Genomic DNA, 17,595 nt, shown 5'->3' with positions numbered 1-17,595 from the left:
AGACGTAAACAATCTGGCTGCCCTGGACGGACGACAGGAACAGACAGCCACACAAAAACACACAAAAATCGGACACACTTGCGCGCTCAAAAAGTAAATAGGGGGCTCCAAAAGATGGTATCAAAGAACAAAGACGAACAGCAAAAGAGCAGGTATGGAGTACGTGTCAGCAAAGCAGAAAACTCCCAGCACCCATGCGATCCGCGCGCCTAAATGCAAACAACAAGAAACGAATGATGTGGAAGCCCCCAGCGCATTCCTTCCTGACTTCCTTCTCGTGTCTGCCCATTGGATGGATCAATCTCGAGCACACTACCTTCCGCCAATCTTTTGATCATCCTGCCACTCTGAACAGCCCGAAACATTTTACTTTCAACCGATGTCTGGTCCGTGAATCTCCTTGAGATTCAGTATAATTCCGCCTGAGCCGCCACCTCCTGAACCCACTCATGGGTGGGAGCCAATATCAGAGAAGCATATCCAACTGATCGTAGCTCATCTGACCTCGCAACCACCGGGTATCACCACAACCTCATTCATTCTTCAACCCCTTTTCAAAGCTTTCAAAGCTCATCTTCCTCCCACACGACATTACCGCCGCCCCTATCATCAAGCACCTCCACCTTCGTCCCCAGCGCCTCCTTCCCCTGCCGAATCATCTGCAAAAGCTTCTCATTGAACGCATCAATATTCGCATCCGCATCCCTGTCGGCAGCCATCTTCTTCTTAGCAAGATGCTTTGCCTCGCCATCCAGTCTAGGGCTGGCCTTCAGTCCGTCCTCGATATAAGCACCATGGAGACTCAGTCCTCTGCTCCTACGCATGGACGACCCAGGCCTTGACGAGGAACCGTGACTGGGACCGGCAGCGCCGCTGCTTTCACCGCGGCGGTGGTTGGTGGGGGATTTTAAGACCTTGGCGGCTGAACTAGACGAAGGTCTGGGGATGGCGGGAGAAGAGAGCTGGATGGGCGCTTGAAGACTTCGCCTGGTGGTGCTGCTACCACCACCACCACCGCCGCCGCCGCCGCCGCCGCTGCCAAAACCAACGCTCTGGCGACTCGAGGGGCGCGAGGCGGAGGAGGACTGGTATGCAGGTGAGGAGAATGCAAAGGGGGTGGGGTTTGCGTAGCTAGGACTTTGGCGGCCGTTGAAAGCAGCAGGACTTTGTCGGCCGTTGGAAACGGCCGCATTGAGACCGCCAAAACTGGGACGAGCCCCTCCACTTCCTGGCCCTCCACCGGCGGAGGCTGGAAGGGGTATTCGGCTCACGGGAGCTGCCGTCGTTGTAGGTGTAGAAAACGAAGGAGTCGGCGTGTCCCTGACAGGTGGTGACCTTGGAGCGCCAAAACTAGGGAGTTCTTGGGCGCCCACACTAGGCGCCACAGTATGTTGCGATAGTCTTGATGGAGCCCGCGTCCGGGGAAGCATAGATGGACCGCCAGTAAACCTCTGTGAGGGAGCAGTAATACGTCTTGCGGCATTACTTGAGGATAATCCTGGCGTCCTTGCCCGTAAAGAAGATGGAGGTCTCAGTCCGGGCGTTGCCCGACCTGATGGCACAGCGCCAAAGCTAGGCAAGACAGGGGAAGGCGATGGGCTGCCACCATTGCCGTTCTCGTCTACCACTACCCAGTTCCTGTTGAGGTCGTCTTGTGCCTCGCTTACTTGTCTCCGTTTGACGGCCGGTCGGGTCAACGAGTCTGGATTGCTCGTCTCGTGATACTCGGGCGCATAAGGCATATAATCGGACACTGGAAGGGGTAGTGGGGATGAAAACTCCTGGGGTGCCACAAATTCCTGCACTGGAGGTGATATGGGCGTTATCACCGTCTCCTGAGGAGGCATCGACGTGTCTTGATCGGCCTCCATGGTAAAATGAATGGGATGTTCTTGTTGCTCGCTAGCCCACGGCTGGCCAACGGCAGTGGCCTGGACAGATGGGGTAACTGTTGAACCGTTAACCTCGTATCCTGTGCCGCCTCCGGCTTGGAAGCCACGAAATGCTCCGCCTTTACAAAACTCCCAAACCTTGCCCATTACTTGGCCTATGGATTGCAAGCCTAAGAACCCCCATTTCGACGAGTTCGCCGAGTGCTGCTGTTGTGTGGAAGGGTCAACCTGACCCTCCACCTGAGGCGACGGACCATCGGGGTCGTCATGGGCTCGCTTGGAGCCTGCGGCTCTCCTGTAGTCTAGATCAGAGTACATGCTCTCTTCCAGCCTACCGTTGACCGTAACGGTGCCGCCCGTTGGGGTAGCATTCAGCTGGCCGGCCAAGTTGTATCTTGTCTGACCCGCATCCGCCATCCCTGTTGTCTCTGCCTTTCCGTCGTTCATACCATCCACCTGCATGTTGTGATCGTTCAGGGTCCCTCCCCGTACACCCAATCCCAAACGTTTCCGCTTCGCATTTGCTTGTTCTGGTGTTTGTATGGGGCTTGTCCCGTTGGACATGGATATGTCGGAGAAGAGGCTACCGGTGGATTTGCCGAGATTGTGGTTCGAGTCGGCCGGTGATGCTGGCGGCCGGAAGATGCCAGCGCTTAGGGTTTGTGATGGATTATTGCCCGTGTCAAAGTAGCCACCAGGAAGGTGGTAATCTGGGCCAAAGGACATGGTGGGTTGATTATCGAAGGTCGGATGAAATGCGACGGGGTTTCATTCAAGGAGCCGCCGTGCAGGTTGGGTAGATTTTCGATGGGTCGCGATGCGTTAAGAAAGTTCTAGCGTTGGAGCTAGCCAACTCAAGAATGACGATTCGATGACCGCGACGGTGACTGCGTTGCTGAGTGGTTCGTTCGGTCCAATGGTTGTCGAGTCTGGATGCTTTGCTTGCCGCAGGAGCGTCTCTGCATGGTAAGCCGGGCGGTCAGGGTCTAGTTGTGCTTCGCCCTGACTGATTTGAAGGATTCGGTGTTCGACCGTAGAATCTCGGCCCTGCTTTTCCCTCCGTGATTCTCTCTTCAGACGATCGAGGACAGGTGCGCACGAGTTGGAGTAAGGAGGTGGCCGCGGCGGGGGCGCGTGATCGCGGGGAACGGTATCGGGAGCCTGAGCTATCGGTTGTCGAGCACTGTGAGACCGCACCCACTGCTGGTAGGAAAGACGACCGGATGGGGCAAAGTTGGACGAAAGGAATGTGCGCGCGTCAGAGCCGGTAGAAGTCCCCAAAGTCGCACAGACACGAGACAGCAAAGGGCGAGCTGAGACGAGAGACAAGAAGTTGGAGACAAGGGCGACTCCTCGGATTCGGGAGCAGGCCGTAGTCGGTGAGAGATCGGACGGCGATAACAGCCTTTCGAGGGAATATGTATGCGACGCGCAGCGCGAAAAAAAGGACGGTTGGATTTATTCTTTCCCAAGCGCCTGATGGACACCAGGCCGACAATAGTTGTTCGGAGAATTGAAGAAGTGGAGGACGGCGTTGACACTTTCTCAAACCCAGCCGGGTATCGGAGAGGGGCGGTCAACAATTATCGAGATTCGAGGGGTATCGTAGCAGGCTTGGCTGTTCTATAGTCACCTGGGGCTTGTGACTTTTGCTGCTTCTCACTGATCAAGGTTTCGTTGGACGAGAACCTTGGGCGGGCACAACAGAAACTGATAAGTCGAGGGTCGACTAGTTGAAGAGTAGATGGTTGTCAACTCAAGCGGTTTTGAGCTCACGGCAAGGTGCTGTCGATATTGATCGCATGAGAGATGAAAGGGGAATCCGAACCCGATCATGGGGTCTCCTGATCAATGACCGGGGCGATCCCGTTCTGGAGATGCAAAGCCCCTCACCCCCTGCAGTTGGCGAAAGTCAACAAAATCTGAACTCCGCGGCCTGCGCCAACCAAACAGCGCTGTCACAGGCCGTTGGCGCGGCAAGCTCAGTGGGGTTGGCGCAACGACTTTGGGGGTCACTACCCGGCAGCCTACTGGGTTGAGGGGACAAGTTGAAACACAAAACTCTAATGCCAATATTGATGGTCTATCGGGTATGCTAGTCTGGCTATTAGTTCATGCTTCTCTTGTATGATATCATGATGTTGGTGCAAATCATCCGATTTCACCTGGGTATTCCATACAAATCCACGTCGAATGCGACAGCGCCCTTTGGATGCCATAATCACAAATCCCATGCGAGCGCCCAAATCCCATAACTCCCCTCCACTCCACAAGTCTCCCAAGGCTGATGATAACAACGGGGTATGATGTCAATGTCCGTTGGCCGTCAAGTTCTACTCCTTCCGCCCATGGCCGGCATAGTATGCCTCTTGCATCTTCTCCTTCTCCTGAGTGATGACTCCTTCATCACCCCCGTCACGGCGAATATGCTCCTTTCCTGCCCAGAATTCTTCGCGCTCCTTGATAATCTCGTCTGCCCAGGCCCTCATCTCGTTAAGTCCGACCTTGGTCTTGACAAAAGTGAACTCGCCTAGATCAAGCTTGCCCTTTCCGCGCTTTTCGTACTCTACCATCTGCAGAAGTAGTTCGATCTTGTCAATGTCGTGGACAAATAGACTTTCGAGCGTCTTAGAGTCCTCGTATTCTTGCCAGATAGCACGTATTTGCTCGCCCTGCTTTCCACCATCGACATTGCCCAACAATCGCTTTGTGATGTAGTCCATGGTCGAGGCTTCGCGCCTGTTCTTCTCGGTCTTTGGGACGTTGTCGACGGGGGTGATGTCGCCGACAAGGGATTCGGCCATGTCGTGGATCAGTGCCATCTTGATGCACCTGTTGACGTCGATCTTCTCGGCAAGGGAGGCGGGGGCGAGCATGGTCATCATGGACATTCTGTACATGTGGTCGGAAATCGACTCTCCTCTGTAGGGAAGCGCTTGTTAGTATCCTTTAACCTGGACGGGTTCAGAATAAAGGCGGACGCTTACCGGTTGATGTCAAACCGCCTCCAGCCCTCGCGCTTGGTGGTCTTGAGGCGCTCGAGGAGATGGAAGTAGCCAATTGGGGAGTTGGATGCTTCAGTGTATTTCCCGGTGCCGATAGTATCAACCGCCTTGTCTACCGTCCAATCGCCCTCCACCTTGGGAACGGGGACAATTCCAAGATCTGCTTTCACGTTCAGTCCATTAGCTAGGCGAGAAGACCACGATTGCGTGAAGGAGGAGAGACGTGACGCACCTGTCTCGATGACGCCATTTGCCTTGGCGCCGTTCTCAGTTGCGCTCGGCGACATGTTTGTAGTATTTCGTGTGAAATTTGTATGTGTCTCGTTTGTGCGTTCAGGTTCGGTTCGCGATGTTGAGCATAGGGTTCGTTGACGCAAGTCTAGAACTGTGATGGTAAAATGTGAGCAAATGGTCTAGATCGGTAGCGCTTGCTTTCTAAAGTTGGTACACACCAGAGTATTTATACACTGCTGAGATTCGAACGGTGAGATTCTTGTTTGGACAATCAATGCAAACAGAAGTCAGAGCTTCAACAATGGAGAAGAGGAATGAAAGTGGACAAGACGGGACGGTTTTGGTGACAACCACACAAGGCTGACAAGCGCATGTCAAACAGAATCTCCAGCCCCCACCATTGGTGGAGGAAACCACAAGTGGATACAAATGGCCCTGGCATTCAGGCACTGTGGGATTTGATTGGTGCGCATTCGTCGGCAGCGGCCGAGCAGCAAGTGATGTCACTTTTGACTTTGCACCTTCCCGTCTCCAAGCGGGGCGTGGGGGCATATCGCCGTGTCCCTTGCAGTTTTACAGCACTGCACCGCCTATAACCGCGCTTCTGGCCCGTCCGAGTCTTTTCATCGCTTTTTGTTCCTGACGTTCCGGATCAGTATCACCCTCCATACCGTCGGGTGCAACCAAACACCATCTTGTACCACAGAGTGTTTCGATATTACTTCTCTTTCTTATTACACCTCCCAAGAGTCTCCCGGCTAGTCCTACATACTTGGGACCATGTGAACCCCAACCGACCATCAGTCCACCAGATTCAGGCACCCGAGCTTGCAACGGGCCTCCACTGAGGTGACCACCACAAGGAAATGAAACATCCCAGGAATCGATCTCTGCACGGCGGCTCAGCCCGTTGGATATTTCCAGCCGCTTCTGGAGAACCCAGACCGATCCGGCTCGACTTGCCTGTCTTTCTTCCGAGCTTCCAGCCGTTGGTGGAGGTTGCGTGTGGATATTCAGCAGCACGATCCTAGCTGTCTGAGCTGCGGACAACTTCGTTTTCCTCTTTGTAGGCACTCTGAATATCTTCATGGACCATGGAGTCGGGTAAAACTTGTCAAATGCAACCTAGAACTTCGTATTCAGCCCTACTTAAACACCAAAACAAAGAGTAACCATACTGGATCAAAAAACTTGAACAAGCCACGAACGAGCACACCCGAATCCAGGCATACATATCCTCCCCCACAATCTTCATTTGCTCCCCTTTTGTTGCCTCAATCAACCCTAACCCTCCACCCGTTTCTCTTCATCCCCTTTTCCATTTTTCCCGCATCACCAACCACCAACTCTCTCCCTCCCTTTCCACCTTTTCCCAATCCCTCCCGTCGCTCCCATCCCTTCCTTCCCTCCCCTCTCCCCTCTCCCTTTACACCACAGTAACGTTCCCCGGGTACGCCCCCACCAAATTCCCCCTAGGCCAAAACTCGCAATAAAACCACCAATCCTGATTCGGGTTCTGCACGCATCTGTTGGTACTGAACGCGCACCCAATTCGTGTACTCGCCTTCCACACCGTCTGCGTGAAGTGCCCCCCTCCTAACAAGTCGCCGTTCTGGTACGCCGTGATCTCGGTCTGGGAGGTCCAGGAACTAAACGCTCTGGTGACGGTGGTAGCGAAGTTGGGAGTACTGGTGGCGGGGACGGTCCACCACCAGTAGGCGTTTTCGCCGTAGGGTAGACCCTGGGGGGGTTGGTTGGTTAGTGGGAAGATGGATTGATGGGAGGAGGGGGGGGGAATGGGGGAGGATGGATGATAAGGTAGGAAGGGAGAGAGAGAGGGAGGGAGGGAAAAGTGAAATGAAAAGGAACACATGATAGTAAAACCTACAGTATGATTCAACTTGCAACCATTACTCTTAGTCAAAGCAGCACTCGCAAGCGTAGCATCCCAAGCGAGGGGGTTAGCCTTGTACTTGGCCCGGATGGGGTTGACAGTCGCCAGGACGTTTTTGATGAAGGTGGTGTCGGTTGGGCCGGGCGAGGCACGCTTGAACAGATGGGCTTCGGCCGCAGCGGTGTCGTGTTCGAGAGCCGCCAAGTCAGCTTCAGCTGCTGGGAGGGCGATGGCGGATGTCGTCGCGGAGAGGAAGAGAGCCGTGATGGCGAGGATGGATGAGTGAAGCATTGCTGCTGCTCTTTTGGTTTTCTGGTTGCGTTGCTTGGGATTTGGGATTTGAAGTAGTAAACTTTGTTGCAAACTAATGCTCCCCTTAAGTGGATGCGCTATGCGTTGTCCCAGTCCAAGATATGCAGGGGCCGAGTGCCCTATTTAACCTATTTTCGTTTTGAATACTTCAAATTCAGCTTCGGCTGTTGTCTCTAATATCTCCTCTTTGCATTCCTTCCCCCCCTTCTTGTCTAGTTTTGAGCTCAAGATCTCACGTCCCCACCACCTTGAAACGATCCGTGGCGCGGCTCACTGGAATGAGGCATGTCTCGCCTATGATCAGCTCCAAGACAATGAAACATACACACCACGTTGCCCGTCGGGGAAAGTACCTATTGACGACCTCGGGGATATTTCCTATTCTTCGACGTCACGCTCCGGAGGGCTCAGCCTATCATTTTTCCTCTCGTTGACTTTTTGGATAGTCATCATCATTGCTTGCTGAAAGAACCGCGGGGCTGTTCTCTTGAAGGTGGTGTGCGGGCAAAAACATAATCAGTCGAGAAACATATGTCCTTCAAGGATACGACGACGTAAGTGGTTGGTATTGAGGTGTGATGATTTCTAATGACCTAGACTGCGGTCGGTTGCTGTGATATTGGCGGCTCAGTATGGGAACTTGGCTGTCCGTATTCGATATTCTGCCAACCGCTCTAGTTTTTCTTCATGAAGATGTGCCGCTTGTGAGACGATTAGGACAGAGCGGTATCTCTGTCATCCACCTGTGCCGTCACTGCGAGCACGGAAGTTGAGATGGCCGGAAAAGGATGAGACAGGAGTTGTGGTAATGATCGACTTGCTCATACTGACATCAAAAATCTGAATGCGAGTTCGGTACGTGCAGTTCATCAGAACCAAACGGGGCAAACGAGAAACAGCTACAAACAAAGGCTTGCAGGGTACGTCTATACATTGACAATCCTACATCGGTTTTTTCCTTGAAGCATACCTCGGGAATAAGTAACTAGAGGCCTAATAACAAAGCCAGATCCGATTCCATCACAAGTACGCCACCGAGAAGAAGAATAACCCACGGAGCTGCGTATTTCCGGGCTCTTCTCGTCATTGTTCTCTGGGAGAAAGCAACGACAAGTCAGTCCTCAAGCAAATGTCTTGTGGAACTTCTCCTCAAACTCCCGTTGAAGTGCTGAGAAATTTCGGAAGATCTCCATCAATGACGGACCACCATTGTCAGCCCATCTGGGCGCCTGAGGATAACCAGAGGCTGAACTAGACCACGAATCGTCACCGTGATTGGCCGTTTTTGTATCATCCTCTGTGTCTTCATCACTGCTCTCATCATCCCATGATTCGGCCACCACTTTCTTTTTCGCCTTGTTCTTCTTCTGTTCCTTCTGCGGTGGAGCGGGAGCGCCGCAGACATCATTCCTCATACCATTCCCCTCATCCCCGCTCAAGAGAGGTCCATCATCATCTGCGATCTCGAGCTCGTCCTCCTCCTCAAACCCGAAGTCACCATCGGCATTTGGAAGCTCCAGAAAATTGGCGAAGCTCGTCACAATTGTAGAAAGGATGAGCGAGAAGTCTTTTAGGTGGTACCAGACATCGCCACCCTTAATCATATTGACATGCTTGAGTGCCTCCATATCTCCATGCTTGAAAAAGTCATAAAGGTAGGCGTTCCAAGGTACGCCATCCGTTTCCTTTGGTGCGATCGGAATGTACGGGACTGCAGACTCTTCAAGGAAAACGCCTGCGCGGACAGTCTCGCAAAGCTCGTGAATAGTGTGAAATTCGTCCGTAAAGCCAGAGAGTGCAGAGAATGGAGATCGAACAACGGTGGGCGGCCGAGGTGAGTCAGACGAGGGAAGTACAGTTGAAAGGTCCAGCATTGGTTGAGCATAGACAGAATCAACCTTGTACTCGGTAAAGGGAAGACAGTTATCCGGCGTCCCGGTCAGATGTTGATTGGCGTAAGAGCTGACATAATTCTGGAAGATGGACAAGGTCTGCTGGTTGTGGCGCTCTAGGACCTCACTTGCTTTCTGGGGAAGATCTGGGAGAATTCCAACTGACGGAGAGCGATGCACACGCTCGAGGAACTGCTTGTCTTTGTGTTGGGGGCAAGCGTGGCGACAGAACAAGTGGCTCAAGACAAGCATGATTTCGAGGATAATGTCTTCCCGGCTTCGGTTGCTATAACTGAGGTCGTGAAAATATCCGTCCTTGAGAAGGGCATGGAATGCAAAGACCGCATTCTCTGTGTAGGACAGATGTCCCACAAGGCCAGAGAAGTTAAGTGGGACACCATTCTCGGATAACAGGTGTTCGCGTCTGAGGTAGTCAATCGAAAATCTAAGATGATGTGCGATCGACATTTTCGCATCAGGTCCGCCCAAGCAGAGTCTGCTTTGGGTCAGCAGGCCCTTTACAGCGTTAGCTGCAAACTCAGAGTTCTGTGTTCCGTGTAGGAGTATGAAAAGCCGGAGGATGAGTGTGACTGATGTAGGAAACTGTCCGCGAAGATCCGGAAGCTTCGCAGACATTATTTCAAGAACCCGGTGCGGATGAAGGCCGTGAAAGACGACGTTTCCAAGGAGGTCGAAGCCACGCCGGCCAGCACGGCCAGAGGCTTGGCGGTAATTGAGTGCGGTCAGAAAAACTGAATCGCCGGTAAAGACAACAGTCTTACAAGGCATGTTGAGGCCCATGGCAAGTGTCCCAGTTGCGACGACCACAGTCAAAAAGCCTTTACGGAAAAGCACCTCGACTCTAAGCAGCACGGATCAGTCAGTGACAATGAAACACCACGGATGGGTACGTATTAGCAGTGGAAAGACTTACATCTGTCTATACTGGCGGTTCATACCTGCATGGTGTACGCCAATTCCTCGGTAAAGTGCATCCAGGATCCAGGGACGGACGGTGTCTGCTCTAAGGGACTTCAATCGCGCGTTAAGCTCTCCCTGCGAGAGCTTGGTGTTATCAGCAAAGCTGTATTGCTGAAGGGGGCCTTCCGGGTCGAAGCTATCCCAAACGCTCAGCTCTCGATTTGCCTCGTCGCGGGTTCGGTCTCCTTTACTCATTGCGCCATCGTCGTCATCATTTCTCGAACGGGTCTTTTTGGTTTCCTTCATCTTTGCCTCCTTCATTTTGGCCGTCTCACGGTATTTCTTCCATTCTTCGAAAGCCGCCAGCTTCTTCAGCCACTGTGGATTATGTTGCTTATATGCTGCTTCCGCGGCCTCAAGAGTGTCGTTTAGTTCCCGAAGAATGGTCTCACAGCCAACCCGATCATAGTTGAAGAGGATAGCAGGCAATGCTCCATGTGACCTAAGATCAGTCACAAGTGAGAAAATGGAACGTCTGGATACAATAGGTCCACATTGACTAGGCGGTAAGTCGATGGACTCGGGTTGACCGTACGTTGATGACAGTCGAGCAAACCGTTCTCCACGCAAATGGTTTCGAAGTTCGTCGAACGGGGAATTGGGGTCAAGCATCCAGTTAGCCAAGACGTCCTTCAGGGCCGATTCCCACTTTGTAACGTCGGATTTCTTGACAAGTGACGGCAACATCTTCTCCGGATCCAGGGACTTCGGAACTTGATACTGGCCATTCTGATGCTTGGTCATGTGTCTCCAAAGCTCGATACAGTCTCGCGGTTCAAGACTGGCATCGTTAAGAGTGTCCCGGCTCCTATGATTTGGGAGTTAGCATGAGATCTTGCTGCTTGTTAAGACATGATCGCACAATATTACCTATCAATGATACCTGCGATTGGATGTAAGAATAAGAAAGGCAACGGACTCTCGCAATCAGAGTCAAGTCCTGGAAATGGGAGACGTTCAACGGGCTCGAAGCCTGCGAATTCATATGTACCCGGAGACGGATCATGGATGAACTTGCGGAGGTCTGAGTACCTGGATGAGTGTACCACCATCTCCAGATCAAATCCCTTGGCCTTCTGAGCATTAAAAAGCCAGTCTCGGAATTCGAGGGGGTTTGCCACGGTGGCCGATAGGGCAATGATGGGACATGGTGCAAGAAGCAAAAGCTGCTCCCAAACAATCCCGTCTTCGGACTGGCCAATACAGTGAACCTCGTCGAAAATGATCATCTTGATTCTCCTGGCGAAAGACGCTGGGCCTGTTGCATTGGAAGGAGCCAGCAGAAGAATCTGCAATATGTCAGGGACGGTTACAAGGATTTGGCACCCCTTCACATTATTGATGCGGTAATCCCTAGTATGAATAGCCCAGACAGACCGTGCTTCTTGATCATATCGCTTGGAAAATCTGGCTTGGATCTCGGCGGCAATTTGGTTGACGAGAGCTTTGGTCGGGGCAATATACACCAGTACATCGTCATTGTTGGCTTCGAGGATCTTCTTCATAGCGTAGAAGGAGATGAACGTCTTGCCAGCCGACGTTGGGGCAACCACGAGTAGACTCTTGTTCTCATCGATAGCGTCAAGTACCTTTCTCTGCCAGGCATCGGGCTCAAAAGGCACACGAGGATCTGGGGCAGAGTCGAAGCTTCGTTCAAGGAACGGTCCGCAAGATTCGAGCTGGAAGTCAAGCGAAGACTTTCCAGGAGGCAGTAGATCCCCGTTCACGATATCCAGGAACTCAAATGGAAGCTTTCTCTTTGGAAGGGGCGCCGGGATCTTGTATAGTGGGAGTTTGAAGGACTGTAAAACTCTGGTCACAAGGGTGTGGACTTCTTCGGTCATGGTCAATTTGGCGGTCTCCTGGATTTGGGACCAGAGCATCGCCAAAACAGAGGAGTCTATGTGGATAAGAGTTAGCGTCTGCGTGAATAATCCCGAAGTGTATAAACAGTCGCATCACTTACGAGTCATTGCGGCCGGGTTGTAACGACCTTGGGTTTGGCGAAGAACGTGGCAAAGATACAGAGAGACTTCCGCCCCAATCACAGACAAATGAACTGGACTCAAGCCCAAGAGATATTTCTCGACCCGCAAATATCGCTTAACCAGAGATGCCTCTTTCGAGAACTCGAGACACCTTTCTTTCCAGAAGGTGATGATTGCCGGCGATTTGTCCTGAAACTTGGCTGCTCTGCGTAGTTCAGCCTCTTCAAGAGCCTTTTGCTTGCCACTCTTTTTCAGGGGTTTGTTGGAGTTGGCCTGTTTCTTGCCCTTGTTCACTGCATGCCTACTAGCGGGCTTGCTTTGCTCGACCGAACTGCGAACAACAACGATTTCCGGCTCGATAATCTTCCCAGATGCACCGGTAAGACTAGCAGAGTAGGCAATGATGTCGGCCATGAAGCGTTGGTTTCGTCGTCTTGCCCTAAAGCCAGGAGCCTTGGTGGGTTGCTTGGGGTCAATTGGCCTTTGATTGTGCCAGTGTGTCAGCTCCTTGTGAACTTTATGGTCAACTGGTGAGGAGATGACAGCTTCCGTGCGTAGGTGCACTGAAGTGAGAAACTCGTCCAATACGGGATGGCTGAAAGGCAATACCGACAACGACGGTACGGACTGATCAGGTTGGCGGTCGGCGTTCTTGAGGCGAGCTTCTCCTCCATCGGTATCCGTCAAATTTGCCGGCCACTTGGCAGTGACATTGTACCCACAGAGATGCTCGAGTAGTGCACCGAGTTGGATAAACTCTTCATGAAGTGCACTGGACAAGTTTATGTTGTGTGAAGAACGTAGCAAGGCCAGGTAGAGCCGCCCGTCAAAAAGATCAAATGCATCCCATGCTGAGTTTGTGAACGGTCCTGAACCCCAGGAGTTGAGAACACGTTGGGCCGGCTCAGACAAGGAACAAATGAAAGAATTGGCGGCATTGCCCAGATCTAGTCCCGATCCTTGCGGTTCAAAGCTCCGGCCTGTAATACTACAGTGTCTCATGAAGACTAGCTGGAGGAGTAGCACTGTAACTTGTTGCCCAATCTCGGTGGCCTCGCCGGCATCGGGCGCGTACTGGCCAAGTACATGAGCCAATGAATACAAGGAAATAATTTCCCGGGCAGTCAGGTTGTGCGTCTTGATCAGTCCTCCAAGACGATCTCCAATGTTGTCCTCAACGGGGGAAGTGTCGGGAATCGGAGAAAAGGCGTCGCCATTTAGCGGTCTTTGCGCCCCTCTGGGAGAGGCAATCAGTAGGAAAGCCCTTGAGCTCTTGAACTCCAGATGCTCAACACATGCAACATGATATCCTGCCGAATTGATACGGTACAGCATGTGAAGGGGCGTCAGAAGTTGCGGGCCACCCGTCCACCACGGCGTTGTACCATCGGATCCCAAGAAGAAATGCGGATGATGTTCTTCAAGATATCGAGTGACAGAATCGCCGCCCAGGCTCGTGAATACAAAACTGAAAACAAGTTGTTTGTCATTCTGTGCGTGAGCGAAGTGCTGGATCAGAATTTTTCGAGTGAGCTGGTATTTGTAGGTTATCTCGGCTGAAGTTTCCGTGGGGATGGATAGTTGATATTCTCGGTTGAACCAGAGGATGTGGAAGTTGCATCCTCGATCACGCAGCCTCAGGAGAAGAGTCTCAACGGCGTGAACGGCATGGAGAATCTGGAAGCCATCTGTACAATTAGCACATGGTTAGCAGTGAGTACAAAATGCAGAGATGAGGGACACGGATGGGGTCAAACACACAGTCAAAGTCGACTTTCATGGTATGAAGACAATGTGCAAGCAGGGCTTCTCCATGAATGGCAAAGCGCTCTTTGCCGGCGAAATCGCCGACGATGTCAACCTTTGTCGGGGACAAAGATCGGAACCAGCTCTTCAGGCGGTCGTCGGTGGCGTCTGGACCGTCACCAGGCGACTCGCTGGAATGATCAGGACCAGCCATTCTGGCCAGATTTGGGAGTGTCGTCCTGTGCAGTAATTAGATTAGCTTGCCGACTATGGGTAAAAACAATGCTCTCGAGTGTTAAATATAAAGAGGGTAAGGGGGCATACTCTGCGCGAAAGTTGCCCGTACGACAAGATCTGGATTCTGGAATGATCAAATTCGGTGTCGGGTGTTGAAGGAAGAATGTGAGTAGTCAGCCGAGCCGGGAAAAAGTGGTGGGCTAGTGAAAAGGTGAAGTATAGTAAAGCGGTGGGCGTCAATTTCTGCCTGGATGTTGAATGACCGGGACCGCACACTGACACGGAAGGCGCGTCTCCCATCCTGATACCTACCCGCTACTTCCTCTGTACCCTTACCGACAAGCGTACATGTAAGTAACACCAAGCGGCCTCGTAAGGGGAGGTATGACAACGATAACAATACAACAACGTTGCTTCGTTGGCTGGTCCGGCATGCCTCAACCATTCCTCGCAGGAATATCCCATTCCGATAGCAGACACTTAGCAACAAACTTATGCATCCATCCAGACGCCAAACAGAAAACTCCCATCATTTTTGAAGAGGTTTGCCGGACCTGAAAATTACCATCAGCCGATTCTAGGTAATATGCGTGCTTGTGTTGGCAAAGGCAGGCCGCCGTCACATCACTCGACGGTAATGCCGGTTGCTGACTTCCATCTGGAGTCAAGAGGCCCTTTCCTGGGCCGACAACAACACCGCATAGCTCTAGTCCTACGTGGAGCTTCAAGGATCAACTTCGTACTTCAAGTGACTCTGGATAAGGAACCAAAAAAATAATATGGGGAAGTTGCATGTCATACGTGAGGGCCTCTCGCACGCCGGCTGCATGTAAGCACCCAAAGTCCGACATATTCCATTCTCGTAGCTGCCCGTTTGGCAAATAATGAGAAACAGTCGGCCTCAATTCATCCGTGAGGACTAGGTCTTGCGCGGTCGGGATGGTCTTTCAACTCCATGATTGGCAGTGGACGGGGAGACTTTCCTCGTGAACTGACGTTGAAATTGGAGGCGTCAGGTACAAGTTGGAAGTCAATACTGCTAACATAGAGTGTCACCAGCTGGCAACGGCCCGAAAGCACAGCTCTATGCTGCCAAGGATGCGGCGAATAACACCAAACACGAAGGCCATCGCGTTGCCGGTCGTTGTTCGAGGCACTCAGGCTGTGCCATAAGTTGCTTGCCTCTTGGAACTCTGATCCGACAATTCAGACTCTGTTTGTACTACTTTTATGAATATTTTCCATTGCCTCGGATGATGGCTGTCCAACCTTTGAGGTTGAAGTTGGTGTTAGTGTTAAGGGATACCAGAGAGCAACTGCGGCCGTGTCCCGCCCCACCCGCACATTGCCCTGGGCAGGCGGCCACGACAGATCGGTGCAACGCAGTCCGCCCCTGACAGCGCTGATGGTGCCGCGAAATAACGGACAGGCGCGAAGGAAGCTTGGCCGTGAACTATCGGCAGAACAAGTGGAAGCTCCCATCGCGCCGTAAGCACCAACCGACTGCAACCAACAACTTTGCACGACTCCGAACTCTGTAGACTGGATTCTGCAATGGCTCTCGGCCACCGTCCGCCGACTTCATTCTCAAATCTCTCAGTGTCCGCGCTCGAATGAAACGAACGGCACCATGCCGGTGACCTTGCCTCGATCGCGGTTCCAACGCCAGCTCGTGTCGCGGTCCACCATCCGGAAGCTGATCGCCGCCTTCATCATCTGGGCCATTGTCGAGGCTCAACTCATATACTACCGAGTCGCCCATGCCGAGAGAGACACCCAGGCCCAAGCTACGACGCTTCTCAAGCCGACCCGTGTGTACATTGCCAGCTTGCACTGGAACAATGCCGCCATCTTGCGCTCCGACTGGAACAAGGGGGTTGTGGACCTGACCAAGGCTCTGGGAGTAGACAACGTCTTTGTCAGTGTCTACGAGAGCGGTAGCTGGGATGATTCCAAGGGCGCTCTCCGGGAGCTGGACCGCGAGTTGGGCAAACTTGGAGTTCAGAGGCAGATCACGCTTGACAAGGAAACGCACCAAGACGCGATAGACGCACCGCCAGCCGAACGCGGATGGATTACCAGCCCCAGTGGTGAAAAAAGGCTGCGAAGAGTACCTTACTTGGCTGGCATGCGGAATCTTTCCCTTCAACCACTACTGGATATGGCAGAGAACGGGACCACATTCGACTACGTGTTGTTCCTGGGCGACGTGGTGTTCTCAGTGAGTCTTAGTGGCCAGTTGCGCCTGTCTCCGAACCTCCTCGCTAACGCTGGTCTTCTTGCAGGTTCCTGATATCGTGGCTCTGCTAAACACCAACGACGGACAGTACGCCGCAGCATGCTCGCTCGACTTTAGCAAGCCGCCTCGCTTCTACGACACCTTTGCCCTGCGAGATTCGGGCGGCCATGAATACGCGACCCAGACCTGGCCGTACTTCCGATCCTCCAACTCGAGGAAAGCGATGCTCCGCGGTGCTCCCGTGCCAGTGTCCAGCTGTTGGAACGGGATTGCAGCAATGCACCCGTCTGTCTTTACTGGGGTCAAAGGCCTCAAGTTTCGGGGTATCGACGACACTCTGGCCGAATACCACCTGGAGGGCTCCGAGTGCTGTCTTATCCATGCTGACAATCCGGCATCGCGCACCAGGGGTGTCTTCCTCAACCCCAACGTCCGGGTGGGATATTCCAGAAAGGCGTACGATGCGGTGCATCCGCCTGGAGGCTGGCTTTCTCTGTCGCAAGTCTTCTCTGGTTTGTGGAAGAACAGAGTCGCCAGATGGTTCACCACCCCTCTTTTCAAGGAGTTGCAAGTTCGCTGGCGCGTTCGCAAGTGGGCGGAGAAAGCGGAAGGTCGCGAGGAACCTGGACCATTTTGCCTCATCAACGAAATGCAGGTCATTGTACACAACGGATGGGCTCATTTATAGGTGGTAGGGGACTTCTTGGATAGACAAATACTAATCATTTTACGTTTCTACTGACCCATGTGGAGATCTGGTCTGTCTTTCAAGGCTCTCGGCTGTTGTTGGAGCAGCTGGCCCGGAAATAAATCGCTTTGGGATCTCGCTGTTCACCTCCGGCTCCTCCGGGTGGGCCGGCTTTTGTCTACGACATCATGATATCACCACTACACTTCGTCCTCCAATTGGACCCGGGCCAAATCCTCCACCCATCAACAGTGCCTCCAACTTGGACATGCTGACATGCATGCAACTGGGCCATGATGCAGCAGTTACCCTGTTGCTCAGCACGACGGTCTCGATGCACAGCATCTCCTTTGAGAATAAACAAGCTTTTTGGTCGACTAGTCTTATCGGCTCAAGTTCCGGCAAGGCGATCGCTCCTACCCCGCGGGTCGGGACATCTGGCGAGCTATTCTAGCAAGACCCATACCCAGATCCTGCCAATGACTGT

The 17,595-nt window shown here is 52.7% G+C and overlaps 5 protein-coding genes across 5 annotated transcripts; 1 reads left to right on the top strand and 4 right to left on the bottom strand.

The window, feature by feature from the left end:
- Positions 1–388: 388 nt before the first annotated feature.
- B0H65DRAFT_304543 (uncharacterized protein) lies at positions 389–2,966 on the bottom strand. The gene has a single exon (XM_062823196.1). The coding sequence runs from the start codon at positions 2,616–2,618 to the stop codon at positions 564–566; it is 2,055 nt and encodes a 684-aa protein (XP_062678962.1). The 5' UTR covers positions 2,619–2,966; the 3' UTR covers positions 389–563.
- A 915-nt stretch (positions 2,967–3,881) lies between these two features.
- On the bottom strand, positions 3,882–5,491 carry B0H65DRAFT_476911 (HD domain-containing protein). Its single transcript, XM_062827397.1, has 4 exons — positions 5,350–5,491; positions 5,130–5,282; positions 4,880–5,057; positions 3,882–4,814 (listed from the first exon to the last, which is right to left on the bottom strand). Exons 2-4 carry the CDS (start codon positions 5,182–5,184, stop codon positions 4,226–4,228), a joined length of 822 nt encoding a protein of 273 aa, XP_062678961.1. The 5' UTR covers positions 5,185–5,282; positions 5,350–5,491; the 3' UTR covers positions 3,882–4,225.
- Positions 5,492–6,557: 1,066 nt separating this feature from the next.
- B0H65DRAFT_591843 (CAP domain-containing protein) lies at positions 6,558–7,761 on the bottom strand (the record flags this gene model as incomplete). The annotated part of the gene is made up of 2 exons (XM_062831113.1): positions 7,020–7,761; positions 6,558–6,872 (listed from the first exon to the last, which is right to left on the bottom strand). The coding sequence occupies exons 1-2, from the start codon at positions 7,314–7,316 to the stop codon at positions 6,558–6,560; spliced, it is 612 nt and encodes a 203-aa protein (XP_062678960.1). The 5' UTR covers positions 7,317–7,761.
- Positions 7,762–8,376: 615 nt separating this feature from the next.
- B0H65DRAFT_304390 (uncharacterized protein) lies at positions 8,377–14,505 on the bottom strand. The gene is made up of 6 exons (XM_062823195.1): positions 14,269–14,505; positions 13,960–14,183; positions 12,177–13,886; positions 11,081–12,110; positions 10,164–11,018; positions 8,377–10,091 (listed from the first exon to the last, which is right to left on the bottom strand). Exons 2-6 carry the CDS (start codon positions 14,156–14,158, stop codon positions 8,459–8,461), a joined length of 5,427 nt encoding a protein of 1,808 aa, XP_062678959.1. The 5' UTR covers positions 14,159–14,183; positions 14,269–14,505; the 3' UTR covers positions 8,377–8,458.
- Positions 14,506–15,811: 1,306 nt separating this feature from the next.
- Positions 15,812–17,108, top strand: B0H65DRAFT_511773 (cryptococcal mannosyltransferase 1-domain-containing protein; the record flags this gene model as incomplete). Its single annotated transcript, XM_062828521.1, has 2 exons — positions 15,812–16,402; positions 16,467–17,108. 2 exons carry the CDS (start codon positions 15,812–15,814, stop codon positions 17,106–17,108), a joined length of 1,233 nt encoding a protein of 410 aa, XP_062678958.1.
- Positions 17,109–17,595: the final 487 nt, after the last annotated feature.

The sequence above is a fragment of the Neurospora tetraspora genome, assembly GCF_033439725.1.
Source record: "Neurospora tetraspora strain CBS 560.94 chromosome Unknown B0H65scaffold_7, whole genome shotgun sequence".
In the NCBI taxonomy this organism is placed as follows: domain Eukaryota; kingdom Fungi; phylum Ascomycota; class Sordariomycetes; order Sordariales; family Sordariaceae; genus Neurospora; species Neurospora tetraspora.
This window is presented reverse-complemented; position numbering and strand designations above follow the sequence as displayed.